Source organism: Haliaeetus albicilla, chromosome 20 (assembly GCF_947461875.1).
Source record: "Haliaeetus albicilla chromosome 20, bHalAlb1.1, whole genome shotgun sequence".
Taxonomy (NCBI): domain Eukaryota; kingdom Metazoa; phylum Chordata; class Aves; order Accipitriformes; family Accipitridae; genus Haliaeetus; species Haliaeetus albicilla.
Window position 1 is genome coordinate 5,385,618 of NC_091502.1, and position 25,125 is coordinate 5,410,742.

General features: G+C 42.1%; 1 protein-coding gene across 1 annotated transcript; it reads right to left on the reverse strand.

The window, feature by feature from the left end:
- Positions 1–5,852: 5,852 nt before the first annotated feature.
- On the reverse strand, positions 5,853–25,048 carry LOC104320018 (uncharacterized). The gene is made up of 3 exons (XM_069808091.1): positions 24,917–25,048; positions 15,245–15,319; positions 5,853–7,229 (listed from the first exon to the last, which is right to left on the reverse strand). The coding sequence occupies exons 1-3, from the start codon at positions 24,940–24,942 to the stop codon at positions 6,944–6,946; spliced, it is 387 nt and encodes a 128-aa protein (XP_069664192.1). The 5' UTR covers positions 24,943–25,048; the 3' UTR covers positions 5,853–6,943.
- Positions 25,049–25,125: the final 77 nt, after the last annotated feature.

Consider the following 25,125-nt stretch of genomic DNA (forward strand, 5'->3'; position numbering starts at 1 on the left):
CTGCGATTCCTTGTATGTATTTGCAAAGCACGCTATAGAAACAAAGTTTTCAAGAAGGTAACCAGCCACCCTAAATCTAAGCCTGGTGATAGGGAGGGAAAATACATTTGCAGCCCCTTTTCCTTTTAGTTTAGGGAGAACCTGCCTCGAGCCTCGCGGTTTTCATCCGCAAGAAAAAGGGGATGTGAAATCCTGCTGCTGGACAGGCAGTTGTGAGGGCTGGGGGAAGCAGTGCCCAAATTGTGAGCCTCAGGGAGAAACTGGGGCCGGTCGGAGCTCCTGGTGATCCCACGCTGCTCTGCTGGCTTCTCTCCCACCTCAACCTACCTGTCATTGCCTCGATGGAGACGGAGCGAGGTGTTCAGCTCAGCAAACCAGCCCAGCTCTGCTGACGGCAGCACGACTTCACCGATTCCTACCAGGTGAGGATTTACTCATCGACACGGTACCATCCGCTTTCCTAGGAGCCTACGCTTTCTCCGAGAGATTTATTTAACCAGGACGGTCTCAGGTGTTTGACGTGAAGGGGGTCTTTGCGGTAGCCATGCCCCACACAGCGTCTTGCTGGGGACCTCGGGGAGGGAGGTGCAGGGCCAGACCATGGAAACTTCACCTGCCTCTCCTTGAGCTGAGTAAGTCGAGACCAGGAGAAAAAGGAGGAGATAATACTTGAACTCTTTTCTAGAAAAAATATATTCCATCCTCCAAGGACTTTGCAAGTGCCGCCTCTGCATGGAGGGGTTCAGAGAGGCACTAACTACCCAGTGCTGGCTGGAGGAGCATTAGAAACTGAACCAGCAATGCCATGAAATCCCAGCAACACCATCTCTCCGCTGCTTTAGCAACACAGTGGATTTAGGGGCCTGCTATAGGCAGAGCCATCCAAGTTCAGACATCCACATTGACAACACCAACTATTTCGCTTACCTTCCTTTTGGCTTTTGCTATTACTCTGGTGTCTGCTAACACGGTAGGGAAGAAAACTGTGTATGAATATAATATACAGAATTAAGACAAAGCAATAGCTCATGCAGAGCCTTGCTTTCCTTCATGTGTTATACTCCTTTCTTAATATTCTTATTATTGAACTTAAACAATGGCTCATTACCAGGAACTGTCTGTCGTTGGTGTTCCTGATGGATTAGATGCTTGCTGGCATTTTTCTCTCTCTGAGACATTTTGGATGACTAGCGGGCAAACTTTCATCCCTCATGGAATGTTTTAAAAGGCACAGGCAGCTCCTCTCCAGGAAAAGCTGGAGAATTCAGAAGACACAGAGTCTCAAGCAGAACGCCCACCCACGTTTCCCAAAAGCAGACTTTGGTTGTATTTACAAAATTGATATTAAGCTGAATGTAATATTGCTCCTGTAGCACTTTCTGCAGTCTTTCCCCATTCCCGTCTGCGTGCCCCAGGAAAGCACAGACGGCCTGGCTGGGCCATGGGCTTCATGGCAAGCAGAGGACCAGGGAGATGCCTGGCTGGAGGTGAACGTGTGTGCTCCTGCTTGGCAGGAGGGAGAAGTGAGACCGTGCTAAGACTACTCTGGCTGCCGATTGCCCAAGCAAACACCAAGCCACGTCCCTGCATTCTCCCTTTCATACCATGGCCCTACTTTCATGCTCCTCTTTCAGGTCCTCCATGACAAAATTCAACTCCCCCCAAGCTGAACCCGCTGGAGCTGCGACCACGCAGGCACAAACCAAGGAAGGATCTCCACAAGGTGAACTTTACTGAAACTGCTAAACATAGAATTTTAAAGGATCAATGAGTAGCTACAGTATACCTTCGTTTTTTGTTATTATTCTAACTACTGTAGGTTTGTGACAAACATCAGAATTATTCTAATCACCGTACTTTTGTGACAAGCATCAGAGTCAACTCTACCAAGTTCCAGGGCTTGCACCTTTAGCCTTAAAGCTGACAAATGTTAAGGATCTTTGCCATCTTACTGTGCTGCGTCTGTCGCCCAAGGGAACATGAACTGGGTGCAATGGGGTTGCCACGGTTCCTCCCACACAAAGCCGAACTGGTGCAGGTGGGAGAGTGGCAGAGAGCAGCAGGATTTCCTTTCCGCTCACTAGCAAGAGTCTCTGTCGGCTCTCTGGTAAAGTCCAACTCAATCCTCAGTTACACTGGTTTTCTGCTGTGAGACAGCCTTTTCTCCTCCACACCATTAAAGATGCCATTGCCTTCACTTTCTGACAAAGTTTTGATTTTTGCCTTTGTGACCATAGTGTCACATCCCTGCAACGCTCTTTCTGTGACCATGTCCCAGCCTGTGATGACACAAGATGGCAGAACACGAGTCTGTGTGTCATGCCATACTCCAGACCGTAACGGTGCTTCACGGGCGATACAGAGCGCCTGAGGTTATTGACAGGAGGCTGTGACGCCTTTTTCTCCTACGTGTCTATGCTGGGTATTCCCACACCTCGGGGAAGGAACTAAGCCCCAATTCTGCCTTGCTCGCTGCCAAAGCCGCGGTGGCCATGGCTTGTCCACATCTACAGTCAAGGCTCGTGGCAGTGGTGCCCACCGGGTCTGGAGGCCACAGGGCTGCACAAGCCCGTGGGACCTTATCAAACCTTATCAAACGCGGCCATGCTGGGAAGCCGATGGCCATCCGCAGAGCAGCCAAGAGGACAGAAGGTGGGCGAGGAACAGAGCCTACAGTGCTTACGACCACGCAAAACCTATTCTTTAGGGTACAGACATACCCAGAGCAACGAGAAAACCTGCCTAAGATCCTCCATGGAAGTTGTAGATGGGGAACTTAACTCTCTTCTCCAGAGACCTATACCAACAATACAGGGGGCTATATCCCCTCCCCAGGGCACCACACCACTTCCCACACAACGTTTGTGCAGTTAGCCCTATGCGATCACAATATAAAAGACACAGGACGCCCCTGGGAGAACTACGCAAAACTTGCACCGTTCCTTAACCTAAGCTATTTGGCTCAACATTCTAGTCCTAACGCAAGGCTCATCATTTTGGGTAGCGGTGAATATTGTATGAACAGCAATTTTGTGTAAAATAGCATATTCTTCTTGCTTTCCCTTACAAACATTTATTTTTGTTGCATACAGGTGGCAATTCAATGTTTTGAGATTCAATATAGATGCAGACTTCTAGAAGCATTTTGTAAGGTGGGGGGTAATGCCCTGAGAGTTACTAAAACCATATTTGGTAAATTTAGAGTCTAAGCAATACCAAACCAATGTAAAATAAATAAGGAACATGGATGCACAGTGTTCATTTGAGACTTTGAGAGGTTGCTAAATATTTGGCATAGAAGTATTTGAGTTTTTTTCTGTCTTAAGATTATCGTATCTGGAAATGAGGGTGTGAATATATATAGTTTGCAAAATTTGTAAGGCTTTTTTTTTTTAATTGGAGCTATGCCCTCTTTAACATTTACTCTTGATTATTTCCTATTGATAAACACTAAAACAAAGAGTGTATATTAACGCAGATTAGAGTTTCATTCATAGATGTGAGCTACAACAGGATTATTTGCAAGTGCAAAGATCACTCACATGAATAAAGATTTGGTGGATCAGTGACTCCACTGACAAAATGAATAAAATCCTTCTCCAAACACAATCCAAATATGTTTTCTTGCTACCTACCCAAGCAAGTCTACTTTTGTGTTGTTCCAGTTTAATTAACTGAAAACACATAATTATTAATGAGCGCTCCGATAGGGCAGGAGAGGAAACATGCTCCTCGGTGATCAACTTGCAGCCACAACACAAAAACCAGTTCTGTTTGTGCAGAAAAAGCAACCCCCTCCTGCTACATTATTCTATTGATCTACAAACATTTACATCTCCTTTGTTAACTAGTTTTCTGTAGAAATTTCATAATCACTAAGGAACGCTCTTACAACTGCACCTTAAGAAACTTCTGTTTTAGACTGGATCAGTCTGAAAAACAGGGTCTATTTTTGCCTTTAAGTTGCGCTATATGGGAAATTTGTTGGGATTTTCTTGGACGTTCATGATTCATTGTAAATAATTCAAATTGGATTTACAAAAGAGGCGAGGCTGTACAATGAACCTAAGAACTGCACATTACTATATCCCTGACAGTCAAAACGAATAAAAGTATTTCATAAAGCCCAATCATAAAATGTTTTCTCCTCCTCTTTCCCATTGTTTTGTGATCCACATTCAGCATCAGGTTGATGAAAATGAACATTCTGGAGGATTTCTGTCCAACAAAATAATAAAGTCTAATTAACAAGTTCTTGTGGCTATGGCAAGAGAATAGCCTCACCTGAATAAACTCTGTTATCCGTACAATGTGCACTGAAACTAAACAAAAACAACATTAGTAGCTCACAGATAAACAAGAAACACCTTTGAAGTATCAGTGCAGCAACATTAACATAAGGTGCATTCCCCTCCCATGTAAACAGCTAGGCTGCAACGCACTGCTACGGGAAGCTGAGACCAAGAACTTAATATTTATTTATTTATGTATGTATTTATTTATTTTGAGGACTAGGCACTTTCATGAGTAACAAGTGTTCTGAGTTACAGCAGTTAATAACACATTTTGAAAAGTCATGTTCAAGCTTTAAGATTCAGGCTTTAAATCCTATCTTTAAGATACCTTACAAACGTGATGCTGGTGCTGCACAGTATGAGAAACTGCAGACACAACACAAACCTGGCTTTATGCACCCAATTTTTTATTAAAAAAAGTGATCAGCAGGTGAAGATTTGCCTTAAGAACAGTTAATGAGAAGCAGAGTTTTTTGTTTTTATTATGTACACTTATGAAAGAACTAAAATATGGAATCGACCAATGAAAGATTAATAATTCATATATGTTCCATAAGTCAGAAAAGAGTGGAATTAGATCTGAACCTACCACCACTGACGAAGACAGGCTTTCTTCAGCTATCTAGTTTAGGTCATGTCAGATCCTCTAGCTGAGCATTTCTAGTACGGAAGCGCTCTCTATCAACAATCCAGACTGATTTTGAAAGCATACTCTAACCACTTTCCCTACCTGAAAGACTGGCTTCAATTAATATAGCATCAACAGCAGCACTTATCCCAAAGTGGTGTTTGAAGGCCTGAGCGTGGAAAGCTCTCAGGACACCATATTATCCCCAGAAGCCAGACCAGCAAGAATTCACACGGATTTGTTCTGTGGAACATCTCCAGCCCCAATCCTGACCAACTGTGAGATGAATGCTCTGCTGCAAAGCCACATCCATCCAGCACTGTCACTGCAGCAGAGCCCAGCTGGTATTATAGGTGCTGTCCTTCCAAAAAGGATTGCTGAGGAGGACACAAGTGGTGTCCAGCAAAATAAGGACTGCCAACAACATCTGTTTATTTAAACCAAAGATAGTCCTACATTCTCCAAAGATACTATTTTTTTTGTTGATCTCACTTAAATTGTTGGAAATTTTCTGAAAGGCTGGGACTTCTATTCCAGTGCTATGGTTCCTGTGGGGAAACAGAGAAGCTATCCTCAGTGGAAATGTAAAAGTATCCTACTTTGTTGGATACACTGACCCTGGCAGCCACCGGTGGGCTTAACGCCTGCTTAACTACCTTCCCATTACTCAGAAGAGTAACTCCCAGCTCACGCATCAAAATTCAGCCACAGCGGATCTCCACTTTGGTCTCCCCATCTCCTAGCTAACATGAAATTTCCAAGAGAGACAGGTAAGTATAGCAAGACGAGGTACAGATATGCCTATAGGTGGCACTCTTGCCCTGACACAACACTGAAGGACCACGAAGCGCTGGTGCTCGCTGTCCCTTACAGGAGAGAGGCCCATGTCAGCAAAGAAACCCATTAGAAGCATTAATTCCACAAAGCACTTTTAATGAACATTTTCGATTTTATTGTCAACACACTTAAAAACGGAAACCTATGTTCAAAACAATTCTTTTTGAGAGTACTGAAATACAAAGTATTTCACATGGAAGTTTGTTATTGTAATGCAAACAGAAGTGAGACGTAGAATATGCCGATGCGCGTTGTATGTGCTCCAAGTCACAAGTTTAAGAACCGTACTGCTACAGAACTGTCACACGGGCTTGGAAAGTGAGCATTTGACTGTTTTTAAGTATCACCTCTGCATTTCTAGTATTACACATTTACTTGGAAACTTCCTAGCAGTGGACAGAGAACATGATAATTTTGTCTTCAAGGCTTGTTTTGAAAGCACCATGACAACAGACTGTTCAAACTACTTCCTTACAGAGGGAAGTCTAAACAGAGACAATTATTGCAGTTATGGCTTTTTAGGGGTAATGTTTATTATTATCTATGACAGGTTTGTGAATATACAATAACAAGCAAAAATCAGTATTTCCTGGTAGTCCCTTCTGGAAAGCAAAACCAGCACTGCCCGTTTTAATTTTTTTCTTTTTATACTAAAGAAAGCAAACTCTTATATTCTATACAAAATGCATGTGCTTGGCCAGGCACTGACCAGCTTTCCCTTCTAGATTCTGTAAAACTAAACTAACGCAAACACGCAAAACTTCTTTATTGGTTAGCAGCAAAGAAGTTCTGCAAACTTTACACAATAAATAGATTTCTGCTTAATTTAAATTTATTTCCGAAAGAGTGACATGACTAAATGAGTTGTATTGGACAGTGACACACGTACCACGCTCCATCACCAAGACCCTAAGCTTAGTCAGAAAGGAAGAGGAACGGAGCAAAGGGAAAGGAACGTCTGTTCTAAAACGACAGGAAGATTTATGCTGCACTTTGCTTTTCTCTTAAAGGTCCCAAAGAAAAGTTTTCTAAAGCTACCTCAAGGTTACTTCTCACACAAGCAAGTTGGTTCAAAATTCAATTTTGAACAGCATCTTTTCCTGAAAAACTGAGACATCCCTGCAGTCTGACACTTAATGACATTCCTGGCTTGTAACAACACGTATTTGTCACTCTCCTCTCCTCATCGTTTGCTTGACCGCTTTTCATGCTTATCCTTTGTGTGCTGGTTCCTGTTTCGGTGCCTCGGAGGAGAGCAGCTGACTCTCCTTCTGGACTGAAAGCTGGGTGTATATGGGTGAATTCTGCATTTCTTTGGTTTTTCTTCTTTCCTGCTTTTGTTTGGCTCAGGCTCCTTACTGTCTTCCTTTTGCTCACGTTCTTGGTCTTGTTCTTTTTGAGATGGTAATGTGTTTTTGATGGTATTAATAAGAAATCTTTTATTTGTACCAGCAAGAGGACATTTCAACCTGTAAAGACATTTAAAAGTGATCAAAGGACAAGATAAAAACATCCTGAAACAACTCTGAGATTTTAACTTAAATAATTTTAAGACAGGTTTGTGCTTTTGGCTTTCCTTGCATGCCACCTAGTGTAAACTCTCAGTACAGAAAGATATGCTTAAGGTTATCTCCATTCTCCTTTTATCTTAGTCTTTATAGGATGAAAATTATTCTACTCCAACACAGTGAAAATCCACATGATTTTCACAAGGTAGTGTGTGCAGGGGGAAGCAGAGGACGACAATATATTTTTTAAGTTTGACAGTGCTTAACGTGAGTATTCAGGAATCAAATATTTAGTAACATATTCCAAGTCAAATCAGAATGGTTTACAAGATCATAATCTACTCAAGTCAGCAGTATCTAATGAACTGAGATATTCAGAAAGTGAAAGATACACTTGCATGAAAAACCAAACAGCTGTAGCGATAAAACAAACATGAGGCATACCAATTTTAATTTCTATCTGGCAACCACCAAACAAAATGTTTTATTTCTTTTTCTTAAACAGAAAGGATACTTATCCAACTCTTCTCCATTGTTTCTGACTTTCTCCTCTTGCAGCTTAACATTTTTGCACATAATTTATCAGCTAGTTTTAGTGAACAAGTACTGTACATTTCATTTATCTTGTAGATATCAGCTGTACTCATTCCCAATTTCATCTCTTAAAGAATGGAATGAGAAAAAACAAGTTTGAATATATTCCTGCAGTAAGCAGAAATCACTCTGAAGACTTTGTTTATACTGGGAGCCACTGTGGTGTTTGTCTTCACAACATTTTTGAGTCTGCATACTAATAAAGTTACGGGATTACTCTAAAAAAGCAGAGCTGTTGGAGATGACAGTGCCCCTTACTGAATCAACTACGGAGTCAATGAATCCTAACACCACAATGTTAAGATCATCTATTCTGCTTGAGTATTTTGTGTAGAAACTATACCCTGACCATTTAAAAACCTTTGACACCTCTGAAAATCGGAGGTATCAGAACAACAAGAAAATTGTAGTGAAGATCATGTCTGATTATTTAGCATACTTCATGACTTGTAACTGGACATGGCATATACCATTATGTTTTGCTTCAGGTCTGCCTACTAAGCATTACTGATAATTTTTCTTGTCCTAAATCCTCAAAGAACTTACAAGAGTAATTTTAGAAGTATACACTAAACAGCCACACTGTTTTATTTCCACTAGGCATTTCTTGACACATTTCTACAGCATAATTATTTTAGAGTTTTCTAAACTTTCTGAATACAAATCTACACTGTTTTGCTCAAATACTGGTTAAAAAGAAATCCTAAAAAAACCCCAAACCTCTAGAGCTGTTATCTAGTATAGCTGTTCTGTAAATTAGGGAGACAGTATTTATCCATTAACTGTATTATGAAGTAAAAATACAAGGCTAATGTATGTCAGTAGAATAGGGTTTCTACTTCAAGCTGTATCAGCTATGAACATGGTGCTGAACATGGCACAGGTTACACTCAAGACATAACACAAACCAGCTAACATTTAAGTCCTCTGTATGTCTTATGCCAGCATTAAACTATTGTACCTCCACACTTCCTACCAAGGGCAGCTTTCTCCAGGCCGCATCCAGGCAAAAACTATTTCACATTTGTCTCCTTCCTCTTGCTTTTTCTTAAGAGCTAATGCATTGATTAATATATATTTACTAATATATATAACATCTGCCCTAAATAAGTTCACCTTGCTGGAGTATTTATTTCTTTTGGCACTATGAGTGCTGCCTGAGCTATACTAAGAATGCAAACTGATGAGAAATGCAGGGCTTCGGAGTCAGCTAAGAGATGCCATTAGTTCAGCATCATACAGTGATAAAAGAGAGCCACCGGGCTTTCACAGAGCAACAGTAAGTTATGGCACTGAAGAGAAACATTCGTCTTTAGTTTTATTGACCTCAGACTTCGACAAAGCAAATTCTGCCTTTAAGTCTTAAAGGAAATGAGATGTATGGCACATGCTATATTACACATGCACACACAAGCCCATAATGTTTACATATATCCATGGTATATATGGAACTGTGAAGATTAAAAGTGAAGTGTATTAATCCATTGATATCTTTGAGAGCATTTCTAATGGTGAGAAAATTGACCTCCCCAAAGACAAGCCTCTGGCTTGCTGTAGGTCTGATCCTGCAACACTCAATTCAATGACAGCTTTGCCCTCAATATAAGTTCTGAAGGGCTGGGAGGCAAGCTCAGCCTGTGCAAGGTGGAGCACAGTACTGCTGACGAGTAAACAGTGCCACAGAACAGATTTTAAAAGCTTTTCTTAAAAAAAAAAAAAAAAAAAAAAGTTAACGTGCCTGAGGCAGGGCTGCAGGCATGACCAAAGCAAGCACACAACCTGCAATTCTAGAGCAGTCTTGTCTACAAAATGGACTCTAGTTCTGTAACAACGTAGTCACTCAATGCAAGGGTTCACTTTTTGCTTTGCATGTTCCAATAAGCTAAACCAAGCTATTCTTACCCACATAACCTTGTCCCCCTCCACAACTAAGTCCCCCACACCCAAAAAATCTCTCCACTACGCAATGACAAAGAGTCAACATTGCATTTTGAGCAAGAAAAAAAAAATTAAATCTGTTATTGAGAACATAGGTCAACTCTTAACTCTACTTTTGATATTTTAAGCCAAATTCTGTGCAATGACACAGAATTTCCAGCTAATACCTGTTATCAAGTGTAGCAGTGCAGTTCAACACATAAGTGTACCGTGCAAGTTCTTAACAGTAAAACATGCTGACACCATTTAGGACACAAGAGTACAGTCCCATGCACCACAGTCTTTTCTCTGCTGGGTAACTGGACATATCAAACAGGTTTGGCACCATCAGCCTCAGCATATAGAGTAAATCACAGCTTGCCAGGAAACAAAGTTCATTATGGATGAACTTACAAGTACATTTCTAACACTTCCAAACTGCCATGGAAAATACAGTGCTTAGCAGAAGAGTGACTGAAGGCAAAAAAAAAAAAAAAAAAAGCAGCTAAAGGTTGTTTTGCCAAACTAACTAATCTAGGCTGTTACCCTTTCACAGGGGATCACACAAAACAGGATGCCTGGGAGGACATGGCAAGCTTTTTTGTATGGACTTGGCAGCTAGATACAGCTGGCAGGACTTTGGATGGGAACCGGTGCTCTGATCACAAGATTTCAACATATTTACTTTGCAATCTCTGTCTGTACCCTGTTTCTCCTCCTCTTCACATTCAAATGAAAGAGCTGTAGGGGAATCACATTGCAGTGTTTCTGCACAGTCATGCAACACCCATTCAAAGACAAGATGCAATACAGCATTTCGCAGTTCCAGTGCCCTCAAATGCCTTGGCCTCATCTTCGTTATTTTGTATTCTGCAGTACTTCTAACAGATTTGGTATTGAACAGAAAGCTATCTGTAGGAATGAAAGCAATTTTAGGATTGCTTTACAAGAAATCAGGTTAAAAACAATTTAATGCTTCCAAAATTTATCTTCTTTTTGCAATTTCATCTGCTCTTACAATGTAGAGCTGAACAAACCATCCCAAAATATCCTGTTTTCTGTATCTTATTTTAGGTAAGCTTTTCACGTAAGCCAAGATTACATTCAGTTCAGCCTTAGCACTTGCTACCAGCATCTTTGAAGACCAGACCGATACCTTGGAGAAAAAAAAAAAAAAAGCCTCTAGAACACAGTAGCTTTTGTGGCATTTTAACTGCCTTTCTCAATTAAAGCAGAACCACTTAAAATGGGACCTAACTCCACTGCTATAAAGAAGCTTATGAATTATGTACATAGGACCAACAAAAACACTTAAGGAAAGCTGAGCTTTTAGTTTGATTTTTACCTAGACACATGATGGAAAACCCCAAATATCCTATGGCTTTATTTCATCTGTGTCCAATACTCTCTGATGAAATAAGGATAAATTTATCTAACCATTTCAAGTGTTCTTACACTATTTGTCCACAACTGCCCATCCTGGATCCAGCTGGCCCTTCAAATGTTAACTTCCAGACAGCTGCTCTGATGTCTTTTCTCATCTCAGAAGTTCCAGCATCACAGCAGCATCACTGAGATTCAGCCACAGATTCTGCTCTCTTTTGCTCAACATTTCCGGGATTAAGACACCTTCAGAAGAGGATCCTCCTTTCCTTTTCTCTCACAGATGTTCTTACTTGTGACTAGCTCTACTAATGCTTGAACCAGATACATCATCAGCAGGTATCATAAGGTTGTAGGAGACCCCCAACAAGAATCACTATGGCCACAGAGTATGTACAAAAGGAGCATTGCAGGAGCTAGAAACACTGCAGTGCTGAGAGCAAAAATCTTGAGGACATCCAAGGAATAAGTCAATACTCAAGAGCCAACAACATGGTATCTACAAACAAGAATATCCAGTATTTCTTGCACTCATTTGCCATGGACCTAGATACTGCCAATCTGAGCAGTCCTGAGAGCATGGAGGCCAGTGAGCTAAGACTCCTAACCAATTAAGAGCTCATGTAGCCCATTGGCGATACTGACAGTTGCTCCGTGCCCAGGGAGCCTCAGATAATTTCCCTTCACATATAAGCTCCTGCCCGATATCACCACCAACCTCCCTGTTTAGGACAAGCCTTTCTTCTACTAGCATCTAACCCCTACAGGTTGCAGCACCTACCCACATCATCCACAGCAAACTTGTAAGACAATGTAACACTGGCAAAACATTCCCAAACTGGAAGAAATACCATCCCATATTTCAAGGCTGAGTCTTTGTACTAGAGACTTGGGCTAAAGGATGACTGCTTGGTACAATTTTTCAGTACCTGTCAGCTATGCTAGCTTGGATGTTTGTAATTTAGGCTCAAACAGCAGCTGACTATCCATCTCGCATGAGGAGGCAGCAAAAAGGTAGGTAGGGGTGCTTGGGGAACTTCTTCAAACAGCACACTTGAGCTATGGAGAACTAATCACTCTGGACACTAATGGAGCAGTGGCTTGAACCTGAAAGCAGTCCCAAAACAGTGTTCAGAGACTGGCTAAGATTTTGCTGCCATCAAACCCACCAGGAGACACTACTCCTTTGTAATGGTATGCACAATATTGTTCCCAGGGAATGCCACCTCCCCATGCACCTCCCTTTAACCAATTCCTGTCAAATGCCACTGACTCCAGAAATGTATTTCCCAGTATTCAACAGCCGCTGGAGAGCAACATAAACTGGAATCAGCAAAGTATGAGCAGTAGCAGCCTCTGCTTCTCCTTACCCAAAGACAGATGGCAGAACAAATCTTTTCTTCATAGGCCGAGTTGCTTCAACTATCCAGTGCCAATGCAGGATTGATGGCCTTACACTAGATGTCTCCAGGGTTTGTGCATTTCTTCTCCAGGACTCCTCTGACAAAGGGCTGAGGAAATCCCAGAAGTCCTCATGAAACACACCTGTAAGCATTTTGAGTTTGGCAAGGAAGGAAGGTTTTGCGTTTCACCTGTTAAGACTGTGGTTTTAGACAAGTTGGTGATGACCTTGTCTCTTTGCTTCTACCAGTTATGCTTTCCTGGATTTGGTCTACTAATATACATTTTCATGATCTAACTTTTCTGCTCATTTCATTTGCTATCCACAGAGCTCAGAGCAGCAGTTACCTTCTCCTCAGTAGTTTACAGTTGCAAGGTTACATGTCAGTCTTGGATCTAATCTCTGAAGCCCTTCAGGATTTACCGTAGCATCAGTTACATCTGATCGCATTTGGCTGGAGTGTGATACTCAGCTGAGCATAGTTAAGTTTCCTTCCAAGTATCTCACTAGTTATCTCATCTCCCAGGTAAATATGCAATACCTAGCTGTTGGGCCAGTTCAGAAGGACCAGAACAGCACAATGGAGCATGAAAAATATTAAAGGGAAGAGAGCAGTGGCAGCTTCCAGCTGCTGTTCTCTTGTGCTTGCAGAACTAGACACCAAAGGTTATTGGGAGTCTGCCTATGGAGGGCTTTATACCTTCCTTACAGCCACATACACCAGCTGTACACTAGCCTATGCCAAACTCTATGGCAGCAGGTTTGTGACAAATGGGATTACTACCAGTCTCTCTTAAGGATAAATTCAGAGAGGGAAAAATCCCTGGAGAAGCATCATATACAAAAAAAATCATCTGAGTGCAGGATATCCTGAGCTGCAGGCTGCCCGAAGCTGGGATAGTACCTTGAGGAAGTACTGCTACTTTGTTGTACTTTTCTTCCTCCATTTCCTAGGTGCTGGGTATTGGCCACTGATGGAGACAGGGCACTGCAGAAATGGATCCATTGTTTGACCCAGTATAGCTATTCTCACGTTCCTCTGCAGCTGAAAGGATCCTTACTTCAACAGTCTCAGTTCAGGATATCACCATGCCAATCCCTACGTCAACAGTCTTCCTCTGCCTGAAGCCTTCTTGACAATCCTCTCCTCCTACACCTTTAACACAACCCTGGCCTAGCCACACACTATTTCACTTTAGTGGAATCTGCAGTTGTTCTGAAGAACAGGTCACCCTTGGCTATCCCCTCCTCTGGCAGGTCTTGGGCACAAGGCTTCAGCAAACTGCATGTTACCCCGAGCTGACCATCACAGCCAGCTGCGCAGGACCACCACTCTTTTACAGAGAAGGAACAAGAAGGAGCCGGAGCCAGGAGCAGAAGCGCATATGCACTCCTGGCAGGTATTCCAGACTGCACAAGCAGCAGCGAAGTTGCACAGGGATGGTTGGTTATCTCCCAACAGAAATCTCCATACCTGGAATTAACTTGCAAATTCACAGTAACTGGATGCATGCAACACTTCACAGTGCTAACTAATTATCTGCACTGGTTTACTGGCCATTTGGCAAGGCTGACAGGGTAAAAGCATGCTGCGTCAGTATAGCTATAACCACTCCAGGGGATTAAACCAATTTAACTATTTTAACATAAAGAGTGTAAACTGCATCCCTAGCAGAAATACCGGGTAAAATATACAAAACCCCCCAAACTTGTTTAGAAAACATAAGGATTAAATGTTTTCAGCAAGATGCTATTTTAATCTCTTCAGAGCTACTAAAACAAACACAGCCAAGAAATCAGCCGAGAACTTCATTAACAGCGCAGGCTTATCTTTTACTACTGTTGGTGGAGGAAGCCAAACCTTATCTACAAATGAGTTTAATGCAGTCAACTGGTGTACTACTTGTGTGAACATCCCTAGATCCAATAGCTTCTTATCAAAGTCATACACATTATTTTAAGATGAATGACTCTTCTCGGCACGTTATTACTTCTTTAATTACAATTACATGCATTACATTCCATAATAATCTAGCTGTAAACACTGAAATACTGCATTGAGGAATTAATACTGTATTTCTATTAAGATTTAAATACTGTGATTCTTCTCCCACTTGCTACACAAATTAGCCCCTGGGTTTTAGGGGTTTTTTTTAAGTATTAAAAAATACCTCCTTCCAAAATTGGATTATACTTCGAGTTCATTTTTGGCTGCAATTTACACATGGATTCTCTACTAGAGGATCATTTATTATTTTTATTGTTTTAAGGGTTTAGGTTTCTTTGTCAGGTTACGAATTCTGTTAACTTAAACAGAATCTAAGCCAGTAACATGTGGCCAGTATGTAAGTAAATGCACACTGAAACTACCCAGTATTTTAAAGGCTCACGAGGTTCCAATTCAAACTTTGCAATTCCATCCATTATAAGGAAACACTATTACAGTTTTCCAATTGCTTTGACTTCAACACATTCAGTCACACAATTTCATGCAGGCAGAATTTACTTGAACTTCTTTCTTATCTGGACTCAAATTTTTGTCCAGACAAATTAATACATGGATGAAGACAAATTATTTAAACATGAAGCAAATTAAAAGGTAGAGACTTCTGTCACGCATTAAATGTAGAATTTATTTTGGCATCGGTCACAGAATTAATTTCCTCTTGGCACAACTTACCAACCCATAGCTCCCATTGTTTCAGCTCTGGTTCTCCCACGTTTTGCCTCTTTGAGTAACTCTTCCACAGCCTTCCTAAATATAAGGAAAAGAAAAAAGTTACCACTTGCGGAACACAAGAACTTGCCACTTTATGCACTTATGTAAATAAAGTGGAGAGCTTCTTCACTGTAATGAATTCAGCCATAAAGAAGCTACCAAAATCACCTTGACTTTCTTATTAAAAGAATTCAGATTTCTATCCATCAAGATTAAAAGAAACATTTTGACATATTAAAAGCAATTAAAGCTGTTGCAAATACAACAATTCCAATACTAATTGAAGATTAGAAATAAAGTGTACAAAACTGGTATACTACACAGAAAAGCACAGTCCCTATCACTTTGCCTTGGGAATGCTCTTCCCTGCTGTCACTTCACTTAGGTTCTTCCTGAAGTCTTTCAGCCACAGCAGACCTATTTTGAGCACAGCTGAATACCAGCAGTAAAATAGCAAGCAGTCAGACAACAGTAAAATCCCTTCAACTACCAGTCATCAAACTGCACTACCTTTGTGTAACAGTGGAAGAAAAGAGCTCATCTTTGTGACTATGATCCACCACCATCCAAAACAACCAACTTTTACATTATCAGCATATTCTAGAACAAACTGGCAAGACTACCACTGAAGCGATTAAATAACTATGCTCACATAAAAAGGTCATCGGAGAGCGTAAATTATGCAAATTATAGATAACTCCTGCAATGTCAGTCTCTCAGTTCTCTTTATGAATTAATTTCAATCTCAAATAAAACTTAAGTAACTGCTCTACAGTACATGGTTGAAGTTAATGGGAAAACCAATGAAGGGATAACGCGAGCCGTTTATTATATAAATTGAACGCATAAACTAACAATTTAGTTAGTTAACTGTAAGCAACTATATATATCAACCAAAAAATAACTGCAAGACAGAAAAGGAAAGCTATGCACCTGGCTGTAATACCCAGTATATGAAGCTAAGCATTAACACCACTGACCTGGGTAAGACTGAAGGCTTGAGGAACTGAAGGTAGGAGGTAACAAAGAGGGTATTTATTGTTTAGGTCTCCCAGCTATGATAGTCCAAATGCCAGCAGCCATTCTGGCACATGTGAGCAACACAATCATCTTGATAGTACAAGTGTGCGTGTAGACTGTGCAAAACAGGTAACTGCCAACAGACTTCAACTCAAGCTTCAAGGAAGCCATGTCCTATCACATTGTTATGGTATTATTAGCATAGCAGAATTTTGCTGCTTTGCCACAGATTAAAAAAAGCCTAAGTATCCATTTTGTTGTCAAGCCAAAACTGAGACTAGAGAAGTCAAGAATCATCATCTAATAGGAGAAGCAGGTCTGAGAAGAAAAGTAAGCTATTTACATGGCAGGTCCATGTCAAGATCTAACAAGTTATTGTGGGGCTCTGAACATCTAACAGAGTGGTTTATTACCATTTAGGTTATTAAAGTCTACACAGAAAACACAAGAGGTCTTAGCTTTAAACGCATACAGTGCATGTGCGTTAACAGGGAATGAAAATAAGCAGTACAGAATTTCCTTCAGTAGCTAATGAGAAAATGTCATGCAGTTACAGGGCAGCCTACATCTGTCATTCTAGATCTAACCTTCTTCAGTTTGTTATGGTCTTAACATAAGCCTTTACTGGCTCCCTTCACATTTGTGATCGTGGATTTGTTCATTCATTAGGACAGGATGCTGACATTTTATAAACACACACACACTTTTTCTTCTGTCTGTATTGCTTTTGGGCATGCTTTGGTTTTCCCTGGTACCAGAAAACAAATTGGTGCTAAATGAGTACAAGTGTAACGTACATCAAGTTGTAGCTACTCTTTCTACAGTTACTCTGCAGCTCTGCTTGGATATAGTTTTCATATTTTATACTTACAGCCAGCTATCACGGAACTACTTCCTCACTTTATAGTAGTTTCCAGCAAGCAGTACTTTAGCTAAAGATTCCTAAACAAGCCTCCAGAGTCTGTCACTAGCTGTCGAAGAACATATAAATAATCCTTGATCAACTTTTATATATATATATATATACATATATATAATTCCCCCTTTGTTCCAAGGGGAAACAATTCTATCCAGCAAAAGCTGAGATCTGTGCCAGACAGACATGCAAATACTCACAGGCTATAACTTTTTCCTTTGGGAGTTTGCATTTGAGGGGCTTTGCAAAGGAAAGCGTCCAAGACTTCCACAGAAACAATAGTAGAGAAACGCACCAAAAATTGTAGTATTTCTTCTCTGTGCACTAGTTTATTAATGGCATATTGGTTTAAGGTTCCTCACAGAAGTCTCTCTCTCATATAAGGTTATTAGTCTCAGTAGCAGTTGGGCTTGGGGTACTTTGAATCCTTTTTGAAGCATACATTCAATTGCAAGGACATGTGGCATATGCAGTCATAGCATGAGCATTTGTGGGAACGGAGCATCTGCCCAGGTTTGGAGTTGGTAACCTGTCTGAGTCACCTGCACCTAGATGCAAAGTACAGCATCAGCAACCTTACCAGCTACTGCTGCCTTCCCAGGTAGGAGCAGTGGCATATGTGGGACAGCTACTGCCAAGAACAAAAAAAAAGGGTAAGAAACACAGGCTCTACCACTGAAACGTGGGAGATGTTGCATATGCAGGTCTCCACGAAGTTATGGCAAAAATTATTTTTTCTCCAGACCCAGAATTTTCTGTCTGAGCAGCCTGAGCTAGTTTATAGTAATGACAGCAGAAACATGTGGCCTTTATAAAAGCCTGTCCCGAGCCTTCAAACAGCAATGTCAGACAAAGGGAAGGAAAGAGGAAAAAAAAAAAGTATCTGACACTTACTTACCGCAGCTACCAAACTTAGTGATTCTGTTTTGAGAAACCTGACTAGGAGGCAGATGAAAAGCCTGTCACTATTTTATGTTATAAAACCTATCATTATTTTACAATTAAAATCATAAACCAGAGTATCTGAGCTACAAAGCACTAATAAAAGCCACACACACAAACATTTTTTAAACAGCTATGATTCAGTTTTAGGGGAAACATCACAATAAATTAATATGGTGACACCAATTCTATTAACTTAGGTAGGAATTATAAGCCATTAAGTATTTGAGACTTTTTTTTCCCCTCTGGTTATATCAAAGATCAGACTGACTTGGCATCCATCTTAGTAGCCTTATAAGTCAACACCTTCCTTTCATCAAACACTGTTTCCTAATATTGGTCCTTCAACATCAATCTTATTCAGTGCACCTACACAAAGCCCTTTCGACTTGCACAGACAAATGAAAAAAATCCTCAAATCCTCTTTGAAATAATGTGTTTCCACTCACTGAACTTACATCCTCTACACAAGTAAGCCAAAAGCTTAAAAGCTATGCAAACAAGGTTTTTACATTTGCTTTTAGAGGCCTCTTGGGACTTTGCATTCCTTGTTCTCTTCATTTTTACAGCTTGGTTACAATACAAGCAGTCCTGTGGCTGCCAGCTTCAACTCCAAGACCAGCAGCATGAGCAAAGAGAACACAGCATGCAGCTTTCACAGGAGAGCCACGCAAACACTGGGGGACTGACAGGAAGGAAAATTAGGGACAGGGGTACATTTAAGAACACTGTCATCATTCTGGCACCTTTTATAGCAAGCACCACTTAAAACTTCCTGTAGCAATCCTTTCTGAGCAGTCAAATTTAGCTGCAGAATTACAGTAACATGAAGGTATAAGCAGTGATGTTTTTATCTTCAAGAGTATCACCCAAGACCTATTTACATTTCTGAGGGATTAGACCTTTTCCTCTATATTCCAAGGTTACAGGCAAAGCTCCCGTTGCATAAATCCTAACTTGCATCACAAATGCATGTGCCCAAAGAATGGGAGAACGTTAAAGTTTCCGAAGTCAGGCAAAACCAGAGATATTTTCTATTCCTCACTCAGGGAAAGAGCTTCATCATTTTTCCGAAAGATCATACAGACTGAAAAATGAATAATTGGTAATAAAGAGGTATGACTGATACAGTTACAGGCAATGAAAACACTGTGTCATTACAGAGACCACCCAATGTTTGTAATTATAGACCACTCTGTTAGGAGAAGACGTATCATGCTGCAGCTGACAGCCGTGAGGCCACACAGCCACAGCTCCATGCCCAAGTCCAACCAGTAGCAAGGCTGAAAATCTACTCCCAGCAGGCAGATGCACACACCACACATATACACCACTGGCCACACTGATCACAGACACACAGAGCGCTCACACCAACAGCTTCATCCTGCTCTTCTCTCTGGCTGGAGTGCACGAGGCTTCAGCCCAACTCCACCGCTGGTACACACCATTACACAGAGCTGGCTTGGACTCCCTGGTCCCCCAGTACCCAAGCCCACTGAAGTTTTGCCCATAGGGACACACAGGCACACACGTCTCACCCCTGGAGACCCTTTGACCCAACAGTCTCTCCAGCAGCTGGCCAGGTCTCCCTGGTGCCTCCAACAGCTAGCTCCTCCCGTGGTCTTGCTCTTAGAGATACACACTCACCTCCCAGCTCCCACCTTATTCACCCACTCACCCGGTGATCCAGCTTGATCTTTGCTAGCAGCCACACGCTCCCTTCACACAACTACACTTGCTCCAGTACTGCAGCACAGGTAAATAATAGGTCCCCAATCCCACTCCAGTGGCTGACACTTGGTTTTACTCACTCCATGAAGTGTTCCCGGTTGCTGGCATGCAGCCCTCCAGCCCAGGGTCCCAACCCAACTGCTGGCATCTAGACCTGCACTGGTTCCAGTTGCTGGCACCACGGACACACAGTCCCTCCGACCCATGCTTTGACTCTAGTTGCTAGCAATGAGATGTACACCCACTCCCCTCAAATACAGTCCCTCACCCAAGAAAGAGTTAGAAAGGAATTTAACAGGAAGACAGGACAGACTGCGCCGATCAGGCGCAGGGCACAGCCAGCCAAGGGTACCAACCAGCAGCCTATTCACACACGACCAGACATTTTTACCCCCTTATTCCTCTATTTTCCCACTCTTGTTTCTCCCCAAATCACCTGAACCTATCCCTTTCCCCGCCTTTGGTTCCTCCCCTACACACCCTGTAATAAGCCTCACGCAATCTCAAAATGCTCTTCTCCTGCATCCCATAATACATCCCACACCCCTAGACAGCAACACCCTTAAGTCCCAAAGGCGCTCCAGCATTGACTCATCTTCATGGATGTCACACCTGGAGGATGAGGCTGACTCCTGGGACCAGCCCTGGGAGGGGCCCAGAGAAGATGTTTTCATCTATTTCATCTACTATTTGCGCTCCCCCATCCACTACGGTCTCTCTTCAGTCCTCCCGTGGGTGTGCCCAGGAGCTTTTGGCACATAACCTAACAAACTCTGCCATCTCCACCCACGCCATCATCTTATTAAAAGATCCCGATGAGAACTGTAATGAAAATATATCTACTGGAATTGCTTCACAGCACGCAATCGGCTACGGAAGTGCACAGACCTGGAGTAAGAGGGTAGCGTTCACATTCAACATCTCCCAGAGTCAGAGAAGGGACATCTTTATCAAACACATTTTCGTGAAAGACCTTGACAGCATTAGTAACTGCTTGGAGTCTATACCACTACTATTCGAGCTCAAAGGCCAGGCTGCTCGGCTACTGCTATCCCCAAAATCACGCTTAAATGTACCTCCTGAGGTACTCTATGTCCTGACAGCAAGCTGCAAGCCCAGGAAAAAAATCAGCAGTTTTATTAAGCAATTTTCTCAAAGTAGTTTTATGCTGACTACACAACTTATCTTCAACCATGCACGGGACTGGAAATAGAAGTGGATGTTGGTATTCTGATTACATCTGAATAATATCAAGACCTTCAGTCAAGTAAAGGACTGAAGATACTGCCTTCTACAATAAAGGAACGGTCATGAAGGCCAGTGTTATTTATAATTAACTCCTCTGAGCTGGTTTGTCCTATCTGCTCACACTTACTAAGAAAACTGAAGAAAAGGAATGTCAAGAATAAAGCCTAAGCCACAACATTAAAAGCAAGAATGAAAAATGCCACAGACTTCCTAACGTTTGTTCAAAGGCAAAGACATGCTCTCATTCTCTGTCGACGAGGCTTTGTACTTATTTAAATATTCTATTTGTCAGTCCCATGAGTGCTATTTGCAGCACATTTCTGTGCTGATATTCTCACCGGCTTGAGTAACAAACACACCACTCCGTTTCAAACACCAATTTTAGCTTGCAGACCACTTTTTGTGCCATGAACATGGGAAAGAATGGCATGCTGAATCCTGATACTTCGATTTTAACTGTTAAAAACAACAGTAAGAACTATCAACTAATTTCTGCAAGGCACAAAGCTTACTTGTTAAAAAGTGTAATTGGGATGCCTGTGCAGCAAAAATATGAGACTATTGATTCTCAACTCAACTACAGGCCTCTTGTTACAGAATTATAGCATTCCTTGTGATTCAGAGCAGCAGCTCCTTAGGAAACACTTAATTCCAAGTAAGTGATGCTCCAAACAAGCTTGGTAGGCACTTCTAATAAGGTATGGTATCCAAGGTTGTGAAATATTCATAGCTGCTGAAAGACAGAACAGATTATGGAAGGATTTGGACACACAGCATAACAAAGCCACTTCCTTTATATTCACAGAGAAATGACATATTTTCTGTGCTTCAATCACAAAGAACCACCATGATGACAATTTAGGAAGGAGAGGGGGAAGAAAGATTTTTTTAGATAGGGATGAAAATGGTGACCTCTGTAATATCCCAAAGGATATTTAGTTGAAATAAACTAAGAAAATCACATACATGTGCTTGCAAGGGAATCAAACTAAGCTCTTCCTAGTAGCTGATTTGTAACCTTTTTTTTTTTCCTACTCATTCTTGGGTCATACCTTCACAATACCATTAATTATATATTAACAGAATTAGCCTAGAATTTTCTTAGAATCACACTGTATCTCAAGACTCGGTCTTCACTGATGTACCAGCAAGTTCCCAGGATAAAATGTCAGTTCATACTTCCAACAAAGGTTACCAGGTGAGGTGGAGCAGAGGAAATAATTCAGTAGAATGTAGCAAATACTACTATTTTACACACCTGTGGTATTTACAGCTTTTAGAGTTTTAAAATCCAGAGTATGCAACAGTCATATGGTAACTTGCAAGCTAGTATTCAGCTTTGGTAGCGACTATCACTTCCTATTAAAGTGAGGAAAACAGAAAACGCAAGGTCAGGAGAGAGTCAGACACGGTAAAACTGAAAAATAATAGCAGGGAAATGTGGCAGTAAGGATGAAACAGAACAAGCAAGATGAAGAGAGCTCTCCTTAGATAATAACCCCCAAAAATAGGACAACTGACTTGTCTTAACAGATCACTGTTCAGAATGCTGGAACACAAAATTCACTTCAGCCCTGAAAAAAACATGCACAAAAGTAGTTACGCTTCTTTTTCTGCCATGGTAAATTAAATAAAAACCACACATACAAAAACCTTAAGCTGTTATTTAAGATTTATGAATTGCAAGACAAGCCAGAGTTCAGACAGACTACTGAAAATATTCCAAGTAAACCCATTTTTAAACATTAAAAATCTACCCAAAATAGTTAACAGTGTGGCTACAGAACAGAAATGCCACTATTTGTATGCTAAAGCCCTATTATAAGGAGCTGAAAAAGTATAAACCCTAACTACCATTGCTATACTCTTTACAGGAGAGTATGCTCAACAGGTCATCAAATATGAAACTAAGAAGTAACGTCTGTAAACCAAAGGATAAAGAAAGGTCTGTATTAGACCCTTGAAGACTGTACAGGGAAGCATATTTAGAGTAAGAAATACCCAAGTATGACATCTAAATGCATACAGCATGAACTGAATTCAGTGTGGTACTACCAAAGCGAGCTGTTATGAAAGCTGAGGGTATGAAAAAGTAACTAATGATAGTGGATCCAGGACAGAAAGTGATAATCATCAAGTATATTGTACTTATAACATGTCCAGAGACGATTAAACACGTATGGAGGTGAACGGTAGCATGGATTGAAGACATCGCACAGCTAAACCCTACCGCGTACCACCTGATAAGTAATACTGAGCTTCATCCTCTTTATCTGCTACGCTGCCAGAGAAAAGGAATAGCAAACCCCAACTCAGATTGAAGCTGTGAGGCAGGATAAAACTTTGAATCTGGTTCCTGGGAAGGAGAGCATCAGAAGGAGACTGTGGAGCCATCAGCTATACCTGGTAGTGAGGAGCTATGCCCTGAACTACCTGGAGGTCCCCAAGTCCCCAGCACGGCAATAGCAGCCAGAGCACAGACAGCATGGAAGAACAGTGACACGGTTTCAACTTGCTATGAATGAAAGAGGTTTAAGTTTGGAATGGCACTAGTAAAAATAACATTCATGCATATATAGAAAGAAGCTTCAATTATTAAACTGATGATCTGGCCCTTCCACCACCCCACTGGTTATCACTTTTATTCCATTTAAAATACTTGCCAGATATAAGCACACACAAGTTATTTTCTGTAAGTGCTCTCAGACACAGTTTCTTAAAAGTTAAGTGAGAGATTCACATGGAGAACAGTTCAGAAAGCTTCTGGTCACCACTTCACTATAACATTTTTTTTAAGCAGCCGTAAGAAAAAGTGCAGTTATACAAGCTTGCAAAAAAAAAACCCCAAACCCTAATAACTACAAATAGGATTATTACCCCAAAAATTTGTGATATAAACACCCAAAGTCTATTCCTAAAGCAAAAGCAAGAGAGGCCTACTGTGACTGAGTATCCAAATATAGAAATCTGCATTTTAATTCTCAGCGTTTGCTTGGGAACACTGTAACTCAGTACGCACAGCAAGATGAGTCCTCTCATCCCAACGAAACGCGAAATAGAAAGCAATTTTATTTTTTGACAAAAGAAGGGCCACGCATTTTGTATTACTCCACACAAGGAACAGGGCAACTTTAACAATTAGTCAGCTGGCCCATCTCCAACGCTGAAAATTGAAATTTGTAAGAATAGAAGTTTAATATTTTTTTTTTTGTTGTTAACTTTACCGAGGACACCTACTCACCAAATTATAACTGATGAGAGGCGAGCCACCTAACGCTTTTCAGTCTTGTTTCTAAACGGTACCAGCACGCATGACAAGAACGGTTGATTATTATTTTTTTTTTTTAAAGTCATGGCTCTTCCCATTACGCAGGAAGACCCCATTTATTTTTCTCCCGCACCTCCTTCAGCGAAAGCTCCGAAGTTTTGCCCCGAGGGCACGCCGCAACCCAGCTCCGGGCTGCGCAACCCCCCCACCCCCGCAGCCGGAGGGGCTGAGGCGGAGAGCGGGGCCGGGCCGGGCTCAGGGCCGCCGAGGGCCCAGGCCCCACCGCCACGGAGGGACCGACTCCCTCCCGCGCAAGGCCTGGCGGTTCGGTTCGCCCCCCCCCCAGCTCCTCAGACGCCGGAGGCCCGTCGCAGGCGGCCCCGGACCCAACGCTGCCCCGGTCTGTGAGGGGCAGGAAGGCGACGCCGGGCCCCGCTCCGGCGGAGAGGCCCCGCCGAGGCCGTGAGCCCCCCGGGCCGCTCAGCCGCCGCCGCCGCCCGCCCCTCACCTCTCCAGCTCCGGGTCCTCCTCCATGGCGGCGGCGGCGGCCGCTCTCCCCCGCTGCGGCCCGGCTCCTCAGGCGAAGGCCGGCGCCATGTCCCGCTCCAGGCCCGGCTCAGGGCGGAGCGGAGCGGCGAGGACCCCGGCGGGGAGGAGCCGGGGCGGTACGAGCCCGGCCGCCGCCGCCACACCCCCGCCGGGCACCTGCGGCCACCG